General features: G+C 34.6%; 1 protein-coding gene across 1 annotated transcript; it reads right to left on the bottom strand.

Annotated features, from left to right (window-relative positions):
- Positions 1–23: 23 nt before the first annotated feature.
- Positions 24–966, bottom strand: LOC132720186 (uncharacterized). Its single transcript, XM_060704228.1, has 2 exons — positions 666–966; positions 24–460 (listed from the first exon to the last, which is right to left on the bottom strand). Exons 1-2 carry the CDS (start codon positions 964–966, stop codon positions 24–26), a joined length of 738 nt encoding a protein of 245 aa, XP_060560211.1.
- Positions 967–12,026: the final 11,060 nt, after the last annotated feature.

The following is a 12,026-nucleotide window of genomic DNA, read 5'->3' as shown; positions in this document are numbered from 1 at the left end:
GTTAACAAGCACTTGTTTTGTTTTCACTTGAAGAATCTCTCAATGGTCACTTGCTTTGTCTTACACATTGATTTCACTGTCACTTTTTCCAGTGTTTCTTCTGCCTCATTTAGGGATGGAAGGACACAACTCAAGTCTTTTAATCCACAGTATAACTTAAGCTGCTGTAAGTGTTGTAGTGCCTCTTGATGTGATTTGATTTGACATTGAAGGTCAACATTATCATAGTCCTGGTCATCACATAATAGGTCAACATTGGATTCAACAGTGGTTTCTATATTGTCTCTATGAGCAGCCAACAAATCCTGTTCCCAATTGTCTGTCAGTTCCTCATGGGCTGGAGCCTCATCATCAGCACTGACATACTCCTCTGGTGACATCTGTTCAGATATGTTCAGTCTCTCATTGGCAGCCCTCACAAGCTCAACAAGTTCACCAAGAGGTGCATCGTCATCCTCATCTACATTTATTACATCACTAGAAAGTCCAGCTTTCGCAAAGCACTAGACAACAGTCTCTTTTTTCACCTCTTTCACTGCTGCATTGACCCACTGGATGGCGTCAAGCACATAAAGTTGTTTTGAGATGGTTTCAGCTGTAGATGAACTGTTCTGGTCAATTGATGTGATGACCCTTCTCAGGAGACGCTTCAGTGTAAATGATACCCTGGTCTAAAGGCTGAAGCTTGGATGTGGTGTTCTTTGGAAGAAACACGAGTTTCACGTTGGAAGTTACCAGGTCGTCAGGATGAGCAGGCGCATTATCCAAGAATAATATCACATGTCTTCCAGCTCTCTTCATTCGTTCATTAAAGTCCATGCACCAGTTTTTGAATAATTTCTGGGTCATCCATGCTTTCTGATTGTGGTACCATGTCACTGGAAGATTTTCAGTTTTCAAGTTTTTGAAATAATGAGGCTTTGCATCGCGTCCAATCACAACTAGTTTTTCAATGTCACCTTCCATGTTAACACATAATGATAGAGTAATCCTCTCTTTAGATTTCTTTCCGCCTTTACAATCCTCACCCTTAACACTTTAAGTCTTATCCGGATGAGCACGTAAGAACAGACCTGTTTCATCCATATTGTATATGTCCCTAGCACTATAACCTTCAATGATGTCAGAGAGTTTATCTTTCCAGTCTTGTACAGTGTCCTGAGAAACGCAAGCACACTCTCCACACACAGATAGAAAGCTGATATTGTGTCGCTGGCGGAACCTGGTCAGCCAACCAGTTGATGCCTTAAAGTCGGTCAAACTTAGTTCACTAGCTTACATAAGTGCTTTTTCTTGAAGCATAGGTCCTGTCACCGTTATATTATTTGCCCGTACTTTCTGGAACCATGCCACATCAGACTTTTGAGCTCCTCGTTCGGGGTTTAGACACGAAGCCTTTTTCTATCAGCACTGACATTCTCTTCATAACCCTCCATTTACGCTTCAAAATGTTCTGGACCTGAAAAATAAAATTAAAACGAACGTGATACACAAATTCTTATAAAGACAGAAACCAAACATAATATTAATATCATTTTGTAAGGATACTGATAGAAAAATACAGTATCAAGGTTTGAAGAATCAAATAACTTGACAGTGTGTTTGTTTAATTATAAGTTTTCCCTTAATGTCACTTTTATCTGAGATTTTTTTCTGTAAATTTATCATTCATTTTTTACAGTATGTACCTGAGTTTTTCCAATGCCGTATATCTCAGCCAACTTCCGCTGGCTTTTGCCCTCCTTTTCATTTTCATTAAGCAATTAAACTTTCTCTTTTAAATTTAATTCTTTTCTTTTTCTTTTTTCCATGTTTTGATTTTCTGACAGGCTAAGACTGACAGGCCTTCTTGAGGATAATACTGACAAAATTGACTTCATAAGTTGGAAAGACATGGTCAACTATGTAGATGCCAACTTGCAGCAAGGGCAGACATATATTGTGAAAAATATAAGAATTAAACGCTGCTCCAAGATGTACACTAAGACAGGCAAGGATGTCCAGCTTCTGTTTACAAACAATACAACTGTCAGTCGGAGTGAAATGGGCCCACTTCATTGTCCAATTCATTTAACAAAAATATCTGACCTAAAGGAATTAGCTGACGGTGACAAGGCAAATGTGAAACAAAATAATGCCGATAAACTGACAATAAGGTTGGCTGATGCGACTTGTAGTGTGTCTTTATCTTTTTGGCGCGATAAAGCCATCACTTTCAAAGGCTCTACTGGAGATGTATTTGTAGCTGAAGGATGCACTATTCGCCACTATGGGGATAGCTACGCTGTCCTGAATTGCACTCTGGCAGATTATTCCTTGAACACTGAAAGTGACAGTCTCTTGTTGTTGCGCCATCTTCAGTATGATAAGGACAATGGCAAAAACTTAAGCCCAGAGAAAAAACCATCGAAAACTGCAACCATCAGTAGCTTGGAGTCTACAGTGGGGAAGCAAAGCCTGACTGCGACACCTGTCAAGATGCGATTGGAGATATACTATCTGTGTCCCCTTCAGGGCTATAGCAAATCTTTGCTTGGGAGTGAGCCCTCTTTCTACCGTGAGAAGTGTAATAAAAGGTATATAGTGTCTGGAGATGGACTTCGCTTGCATGTGTCTGTTAAAGATGGTCAATCTGTCGAAGACATCCTCATGTTCAACAAGACTGTTGAAAACCTCCTAAACCTTCCAAGAGACAGTATTAAAAACATGACGCTCGATGAGTTATTCAAATGTGTTGCCAATGAAAGATATTTGTTTGAGTTATTGCCAAAACACCAAGGAGGCGATTACATATGTTCTAAGGTTGAAAAGTTGTCCTCCCTTGAAGTTAGAGATGGTCAAAATGACTGTTATTTGCATTCTACAGTCACCACAAGCGGTGCTTATGGTGATGCTGCAGCTGTTCAAAAAAAATTAAACAAATTGCCTGTAGCTTCTGATGCTAGTAAACATGTACCAACGTATACCTCTTCTTTGTATGACAATGCTGGATTGAATTTGGTTCAACCCACAGTCTCTGATGTGTCACACATGCCTGTGGACCTGACATGTAGACAATATGGCAGTAGTCATTTCAGTTCCTATGTTGATGATATACCTATGGATATGTCAACATCTTGCGTGGCTGTAGATGAAGACAGTCCCTTGGACATGTCCATGAAACAGAGTTATTCTTTCACTAAGCCTTTAAAAAAGAGGTTGCGTTTTGACAGCTTGTGAAGTGGTTACTGACATATGTATTGAAAGAAATAATTAGAAATTACGTGCGAGATGGTTTGCCAAATTATAGCAGGAGGATGTTTTAGCAATTTTATGTGCTTTTATCTGGATGTGTGTTATATGCTTGGAGTTTGAATAACATGTTAAAGTAGCTTTAAGATATTGTTGATAGTGTTTTTTTAAGTTTTGTTAACAATATAGTGGTGGACATGTTCTGCAAATTGATTATTGGATTGTTTATGAGACTGTTGAACATCATCAGGTACAAGTTCCCTTGAATAATTTACACAAAATTATTTTTTTTATTCTAAATTGACACATACTTTTTTCAACGCCATTGTTTTCATGATGGTTATTAAGGACTAGAAGAGCCCTTCGGGTGATTGAAAAGCCATAGCAATGTTTGCCATTAAAAGTGTACTAATGCGAGACCGCCTTTTTTTAAATTATAAAGTGTTTGTGTTAATGTTTTAGTATGTATTCGATGAATTTTTTTTTTGATATCTTGTCATGCGTCATACAAAGCTAACGTTACATTTTTGCTAATTTTTCCAATTATACATTCCAATTTTGGTTGTACTTACATAATGATTTGCTGTTTTTCCATTTTGCACTTTTGCTTATATATCCTGTCCATTTTTGTGTACTTGTTACTTATTAAGGAAATATCCCCGAATTCATTATTTAAGCCCATTATCATGCACTTTTGTTGTTATATATTTGTTCACAAATACCTGTGGAGTTAACAAGATGTTTCCTTTTAAATACTATAATTTATTGAGGATTTTCACTACAATATAATGCTATATTATTGAAACCAGTAAGATCATATTCATTGACTTTTTGTCATTTCAAGATATTTTTTAGTTATTTCTATTATTCTCTTAACGTTTCACATGGACAAGTTTAATACAAAAAAAATGCATGTAAGGTTAATATTTATAATATTGATTTAAAAGAGATCAAATTTTGAAGCAGTGAACAAACAGTATTTAGTGGATGAACATTTGTAAGGGTTTTTCTATTTGCATGTTTGCTATTTAGTTAAGGCTATATTTTTATGTTTATGGTTTATATTGTGTTTTTTCTTCTTCCTTAGTAGACATGTCTTTATGTGAGCATGTTATATGTTTTGGATCCATCAAATTTTCTTGGAAGATGTCAGCAGTGTCTCCATTTAATGTCGGTTTTTTCAGTTATCAGTCCCCTATCGGTTCAGCCAGAGGGGCCTTTAGGTTTACCCTCTGTTTGTCTGTATGTCCGTCCGCAAAACTGGATCTGTGATAACTTGAAAAGTACTGAAAATATTTTTATGACACTTAATATATGGATAGATGGCAGTATGGAGGTTTTGCCAATATTTTTTCTTTCCTTCCTATGTTGGAAATTCTGGTTGCTATGGCAACAAATAGACTGAAAATATGGCAAATTTAACACGTAGACTGGATCCAGTGATAATGTGAAAAGTACTTGAAATATTTTTATGAAACTTGACATATGGATACAGATGACAGTCTGGAGATTATGTGCATTGTCCTGTTTACTTCCTATGTGGAAAATTCTGGTTTCTATGGCAACAAATACACTGTATTTCTAGATTTCTGATACTGATTTTTATATTTTTCACTATAACTTCTTTATTTACTTGAAACTTTAGATACTGATTTTTGGTCATCGGCCACATCATATGTGACAAGGTTTACAACTCTGGCGAAAAAAATAGCAGAATTACCTTCCTTGAAATAAGAATTTTATTAAATGAAAAAAAAAATGGGTTTTTTTTATAACTTCTTTTAAATTAGCAGAATTTCCTTCCTTGAAATTAGATTGGGGAAAAAAATGTTTGTTTTTTTATAACTTCTTTATTTGTTATTGTATCTGATTCAAACTTCATATGTATGTTTCTTATTATTGATAATTAAGGTCCAATAATCTAGCAAGACTATTTTCTGAAATATGCCCCTTCGAACTTTTCCCCGGACATTTGTATTTTTTCCTTGCAATTTTTTCATTTCTTGTAGGATTTACTTCAAGCTCCCACATCATAATGATATGCTGATTTTTCCCACCAATTTTACTTAAAATAGTATATTTGAGTGGCCAAAGGTCCATCAGAATGTTGCTGGAGTTCTAATTGGTAGGGGACTTATGAGTTGCTTGCAATACTATGATGATTGCTTGTACCTATTTGTATGACTGCTACACCATGTAAAGTTGTTTGCCAGACCGAAAACATGCTTTTTGAAAATTTATCTATTTTAAGCATAATGGAAATGCCTGGCTTTGGTCTTGTTTGTTCTGTATTATAAAATGTCATACGTTTCAAAGGCTTTGAATGGCATGCGGGTCTTTGTCTGTGCTTTTTGTTGTTGTTCTTTTTTATCATAGAATGACATGCCTTAAAAAAAAATTTCAATTATATTGTTTGAATCATTTGGCAAGAGATAATGATACAATGGATTTCTTGTTTATTATTCTGTTGGCCATGGTCAGATACAAGTTGCCTTAAATTTTTGCAGCAAACTAATTCTTTATTCTAAATTGTCACTTGCTATTTCAATACCATTGTTTTAATCATGGTTATTAAGATAAAATGGCTTTTTGGATAATTTAAAAGCCATAGCAATGTTTGCCATTAAAAGTAATAATACACAACTGCCTTCTCAAAATGATTACGTGTTGTTATAGGATGTATGCAATATGTGATTTTTGTTCTGATATTTTATCATGCCTTATACAAACCATGCGTTACATTTTTGCTAATTTTTTCCAGTTGTACAGCTTTTGATGATACTTTGATAATGATATGCTGTTATCCATTTTGCACTTTTGCATATGTGAACTGTTCGTTTGGTTTCATTATTCCCTATTAAAGAAATGCCCCCAAATTCATTACTTTGTGCCCATCATCATGTACTATTGTGGTTATATATTTGCTCACAATTACCTTTCAAGTCAACAAGATGTTTCTTTTCAAAAACTACAAACTATGAAGGAACAATCTATAATATAATGCTATAGTGTTGAAACTAGTAAAACATATTTGTTGACTTCTTGTCACCTCAAGATCTTTTTCACTTTTTTTCAATAATTCTCTTAAGGTTTCCAATGCACAAGTTTAGGACTATTTATAGTTCATGTTTGGTTTGTATTTATAATATTGGTTTAAAAAAAAGATTGAGCTTTGAAAAATTAACAAATGATATTAAATTGATGAAAATTTGTCAGGATTTATTATTTGTATTTTTTTATATGGTTTAGGGTATATTTTTTATGCTTTTTTGTTAGATTAGTTAATGTTGTATTTTTTGTTGTTCCTCATTGTACATATCTTATGAAAACATGTTGTATGTTATGAATGCCTTGAATTTTTTTGGGAAATGACAGCGGTGTCTTCAAATGTTGTCCATTAGTTTATTTTTCCTATTTGTCTGGTTGCAAAACCATGTTTACTTGATTACAAGAACTAGAATGTTTGATTTAAGGAAATTTAACTTTATGATCATTTGAACTGCCTGACTTTGGTCTTGTTCTGTTTGTGCCATAAAATCACATACGTTTTAAAGGCTTTGAGTGGCATGTGAGTCTTTGTTTATGCTTGTTGTTGCTTTTCGTTATAGAATGACATGCTTTTAGAATGCTTCAATAACGTGGTTTGAATCATTTGACAAGATATTTTAATACAATGTATTCCTTTTTTACTTCGGCTGAAAGTACAAATTTATGTGCATCCATGTCATAAATACTTTTAATGCCAAACTTTTTCAAATTGATCAAGGAATGATAAAACTATTAATTGAGCAAGACCGTCATCTGGGTCAACTTATATTTTAAAAATGTGTTTGTACACATATTTTTCCACATTTCTGGTTGGATTTGATGTTTAAAACCTTTATATTAATATATTGCATTTGTTTTGGTCTTTGTTGTTTGGATGGGGAAAGTTGCTTCATTATATGTTTAGAGGATATTTAATATATAAATCTTTTAACAGTTTTCTCATATATGGGAACTTTTAAGTGTCTTTAAACTTAATTCTTATCTGTGTTGCTTGTCATCATATCTATAATATATTATAGTTCACAATGTGTTTATTGTTCTAAACAATAAGAATTTTGTTTCAAATTTAATAGGCACTACTTCTGCATGGGCTTAATTGAAAGTATGTGTGTTTATTGTTCCTCTTCTGCATGGGCTTAATTGAAAGTATGTGTGTTTATTGTCCCCAGCCTTTTCAAAGAAAAAAGGGATATTGAAATAGTCTCCGGTGTCTGTCCGTCACACTTTCATGTCCAGACCATAACTTTGTCAATTATGAAAGGAATTTCGAATAACTTGGCACAAATGTTTGTTATAATAAGTAAATGTGTCATGCGCAACAACCACACCTTTACCTCCAGGGTAAAGATTGCACTTAATCATTCAAGTTCAACATTGTCTGTTTGACGGTATATGTCGTGTATGATCCATACCTTTCTTACCTATCAAGGGATTTTGTAAATACTTGCCACAATTGTTGATAATAATCAGTGATGTGCCATACTCAAAAAAAACAGTCACCTATCTCTATGGTCAAGGTCACACTTGGAGGTCAAATATTGACATAGCCTGTTCAATAGTGTATTTTGTGCCCAGTCCATACCTTTCTCATAGTTCAAAGGATTTTGAAAATACTAAGCACAAATAGTGGCTTTAATAAGAAAATGTGTCATCGGCAACACTTGCATTCCTACCACCAAGATCAAGGTCACAATTACAGGTAAAAATTAAAATAGTCTGTTATAAAGTATATTTGTGTCCGGTTTATAACTTTTTCATAGGTCAAAGGATTTTTAAAATACTTTGCACAAATAAACACAATAATAAGTCGATAAGTCGGGCCAACACATGACTCCCTACCTTCACGGTCACACAATTAAAGAAGTCAAAGATTAACATAGTCTGTGATAGGATAGGATATATTTTGTGTTTGATCTATAACTTCTTTACAAATCAAGGGGTTTTGAAAATACTTGGCACAAATAATTACAATAATAAGACATTGTCATGCACAACACCTGCACCCCTTCCTCCAAGGTCAAGGTCACACTTAGATGTCAAAGCTGGCATAATAGATTTTTAAATTATGTGTATCATTATATTTCTTTAATACATTTATTGTTGCATTTGCAGATCTAGATTTGATCATAATTTTGGTTTTGAAAGTCCCAAGATTCAAAACTCTGTCTTTCGATATAGCACAATTTTATGCTTCATATAGAACTTACCCTAGGCGGGGGACATAAATAACTATGTTATGAATTCCTATTCAAATTTATTTGCAATGCTGTTCCTCATTGTCAAGATAAAGAATTTTGCATTACGTATGTTTAGTTTGCCAATAACATACAACAATGTATTTTGTGTGTTGTTTAAAAATTTCGGTGTTCACATGGCTACTTAGCCTGTTAAAGGAAATGTGTGGAAATTGTGTTTCCTTTGTACTTACTTTAGGTCTAGTTTCATTTCAAAAATCAATGCATAAATATCAAACATTGTATTTGTCTAAAACTTGATTGCACCTGTTTTCATTGTGCTTCAATCATATTAGTATCATGTGATAAATGTCCTTAGGGTTTGCATACATCTTTACATTAATTTTATTTTTTTTTTGTGAAAAAAAAAACCCTTTTAATCACATTTCAGATGATGGATGTCTCCAGAATTGCCTCCTTCCATCTTTTCCTATTGAACATTGCTGCTGCAATAGATGTGAATTTCCAACACTTGGCGTCCGCAATACAAAAGGAAAGCACGCAAATTAGTCGATATCCAGTACCCAGGCAATTTGTGCTTTCCTTTACAAGTGATAAACTTGACAGAATTGCTCAACGTATTTATCCTGTTGATGCATCGCATAATTTTGTACCTATCCAAACAACTGGCAACGGAAATTGCTTATATAATGCAATTAGTTTATTATTGTGTGGGTCTGAAACTTTGGCGAATGAACTTAGGGTGAGAACATTATTAACATTATTGGATTTGCATACAGATGTAGAGTGCAACAGAAATGTTGATATTGTTGAAAACCATGTTTCCACATACATACACTTTTCTCCTCATACCTTACGGCCAGGCACATACTCTAGGTCAGATCTTCTTCATTTCCTTCAGTTGGAAATTACAGAAACTGCAAAGATTTCAGTATGGTCTGGTATGCTTCAAATACAGTCACTTGCAACTGCCCTTTCAATGCAAATATTATCAGTTTACCCAAATGGGAATACACAGATAAGGCATCTTTTTAACAAAACTATTAAGCCATGGTTTCCTGGGTACAATGTGGGACATATATTGCCTATAATGTGGTCTGGCTTCACTAATAATCAAGGGTGCTTCCAAACAAATCATTTTGTTGCTTTGGTTAATAGAACACAAATATGTCATGTCCTCCCACAATCATCCACAGCAAAACAAGTAGCTAGTAAATTAAAAAAACGCAATGGCCTCAAAGGAACAAAACAAACATGTAAGAAAATGAAAATAGATAATAAATGCAAAAATAACCAGCCTGAAGTTATTACTTGTGAATACAATAGTGACAAAATACATTGCAGTTACACAAAAGATAAAAGTATTCGGGAACACTTATTCACCTGTGCATCTACACTTCCAAACATATATTGTACTGCTTGTGAAAAACTCATTAATTGTATAAGCAAAGTCAAACTCAAAATCACACTTTGTACCTTATGTCAAAACTTTAAGAAGAAAGATTTCCTATCACCCACTCATACACAATACATGTCCAGTGGTAAAATACCAGATGAAATTTTAGGTCGGTTCAGCTTATTTGTAAAGTTCACCCTTATATAACATTGGTAAAATTGCCAGTTGGTGGCCAATTTGCACAAAAAAGGGCAAATGATTAATTACCCATTTCAAGTTCAAGACGTGTGCAACAATTTACCAAAAGGCCATGAAGAACTATTATTATTTAATGCTAAGGGCACAAATATTCCAACAGCTGTGAATATAGAAAATGTCAAATAAGCATTGGCTTGGTTGAAAGATAATAGTGTTAAATACAAAGATGTTAACCTAGTGGCCAATCTTGAGGCGCCACAAAACTTGATGAATGCCTTACAAGCAACTGTGAAGCCCATAACTTACAAGAAGTAAGTCTCATTCCTGTGGACTACATTGTGCCAATGAAACAAAGTACAACTCTTGCATCTTTCAAATTGCCAACTATGACTGGAGACCCAATAAATATTTTTGTTGATAAGGATGTGGAACCATTAGCTTTCCCCCACCTTTTCCCATATGGAAATAGTACATACCATTCTTTGGAAAATAAACCCACATGGCAACAGTACATTGCAACACGTTTGCTTAATAAGGATAAAAGGTGGCCAAGGTCTGTCCCTTATCTTTTTTGGCTCCTTAACATGTATGAACAAAATACCCTACAAACGGCCATTTCCACTGCACTGAGAATTCAGTCAAACTTGCCCAATGCAATAACTGCTCAAGACATTTCAACAGAAAACTAGCCGCAAGTGGCTGAAGATTTCAATTTCATGAAAAAAATAAAAGGCAAAGCTTCTTACTGGCGGAACCAACTTCATGATTTACTTGCAAAAATGCAACTGCTTGGCCCACCAACTTTCTTTGTGTCATTGAGTAGTAATGATAACAATTGGCTTGAAATGTTTCAATTCATAGACCCAAGTTTGAAAAACTGTGAAAACTCTTACAAGTGCTGAAAAAACAAGCCTAGTCAATAAAAACCCTGTATTTGCTGCTCTATACTTTTCACACAGATGGGAACGCTTCTTACATACATTAGGAAAGCCAAAACCATTAGGAAATATCCAAGACTACTTTGCACGAATAGAATTTCAAAACAGGGGTAGTCCACATGTCCATGCATTTTTTTGGTCGAAAGATGCTCCAGACATGGAAACAATCGCAGGGAGGAAAAATTCATCTGGTTTCATAGACAAATACACCCAAGCAAACTTGCCAGATAAGCATAGTCCATTCTATGACATTGTAAAGACATTACAAACACATAATCATACACATACATGTGCAAAAAACTACAAGCAATCAGTATGTCGTTTTGATTTCCCAAGAAGTGTTTCTTTAGAAACTGGTGTACAAATCTCTAACATATCTACTACAACTGGACGTTTCTATAAATTGGAGAGGAATGCAGAAAGTACATGGATAAATCCATACAACTTAGACATATTACTTGCATGGCAAGCAAACATGTACATACAAATTGTTGGCTGTAAAACTGCTGCTGCTGTTTATGTATGCACACACACATATATGTAAGAATGAACCAGTTTCTTTAAAAAACATGTTGACAGCTTCTATTGCTGCAATGCCTGAGCATTCATCAACACGTAAACGTGTATCGAAGATAGGCAATATCTTGTTAATACACAGGCTAATAGGAGCACAGGAAGCTACATACAGAATGTTGAATATGCATATGGTTTACTCATCTAGAGAAACAATCTATGTTGCGTCCTCACATCCAAATAACAGACATAAAATTCTTAAGCCAAAACAAATGTTGAAAGGGCTTCCAAATGGCTCAACTGATATATTCCAGCAATCCATTCATGATATATATAAGAGACGACCAGATAAAATGGATGATGTGTGTCTTGTTACATTTGCTACAACATACAGGAAAATATATAAAAGTGCCGAAAAAGATGTTCATGGGTTGTATCCAAAGCTTGGATAGTGAACAACATGCAGTACTAGACACAGTTTCCGCATCTGTCGAAGGAAAATACCCA

This window comes from Ruditapes philippinarum, unplaced genomic scaffold (genome assembly GCF_026571515.1).
Source record: "Ruditapes philippinarum isolate M1 unplaced genomic scaffold, ASM2657151v2 ctg812_1_1_1_1, whole genome shotgun sequence".
Lineage (NCBI taxonomy): Eukaryota > Metazoa > Mollusca > Bivalvia > Venerida > Veneridae > Ruditapes > Ruditapes philippinarum.
Note: the sequence above shows the minus strand (reverse complement) of the source record. Positions and strands in the feature narration are given on the sequence as shown.

Bases quoted from the DNA above. Each gene is read 5' to 3' on its own strand.
- LOC132720186 (XM_060704228.1), bottom strand. From the start codon at position 966: ATGGAAGGTGACATTGAAAAACTAGTTGTGATTGGACGCGATGCAAAG. The intron at 461-665 runs GTATCATTTACA...TAATAAATGTAG, and splicing joins GCTTCAGCCTTTAGACCAGG to ATGAGGATGACGATGCACCT.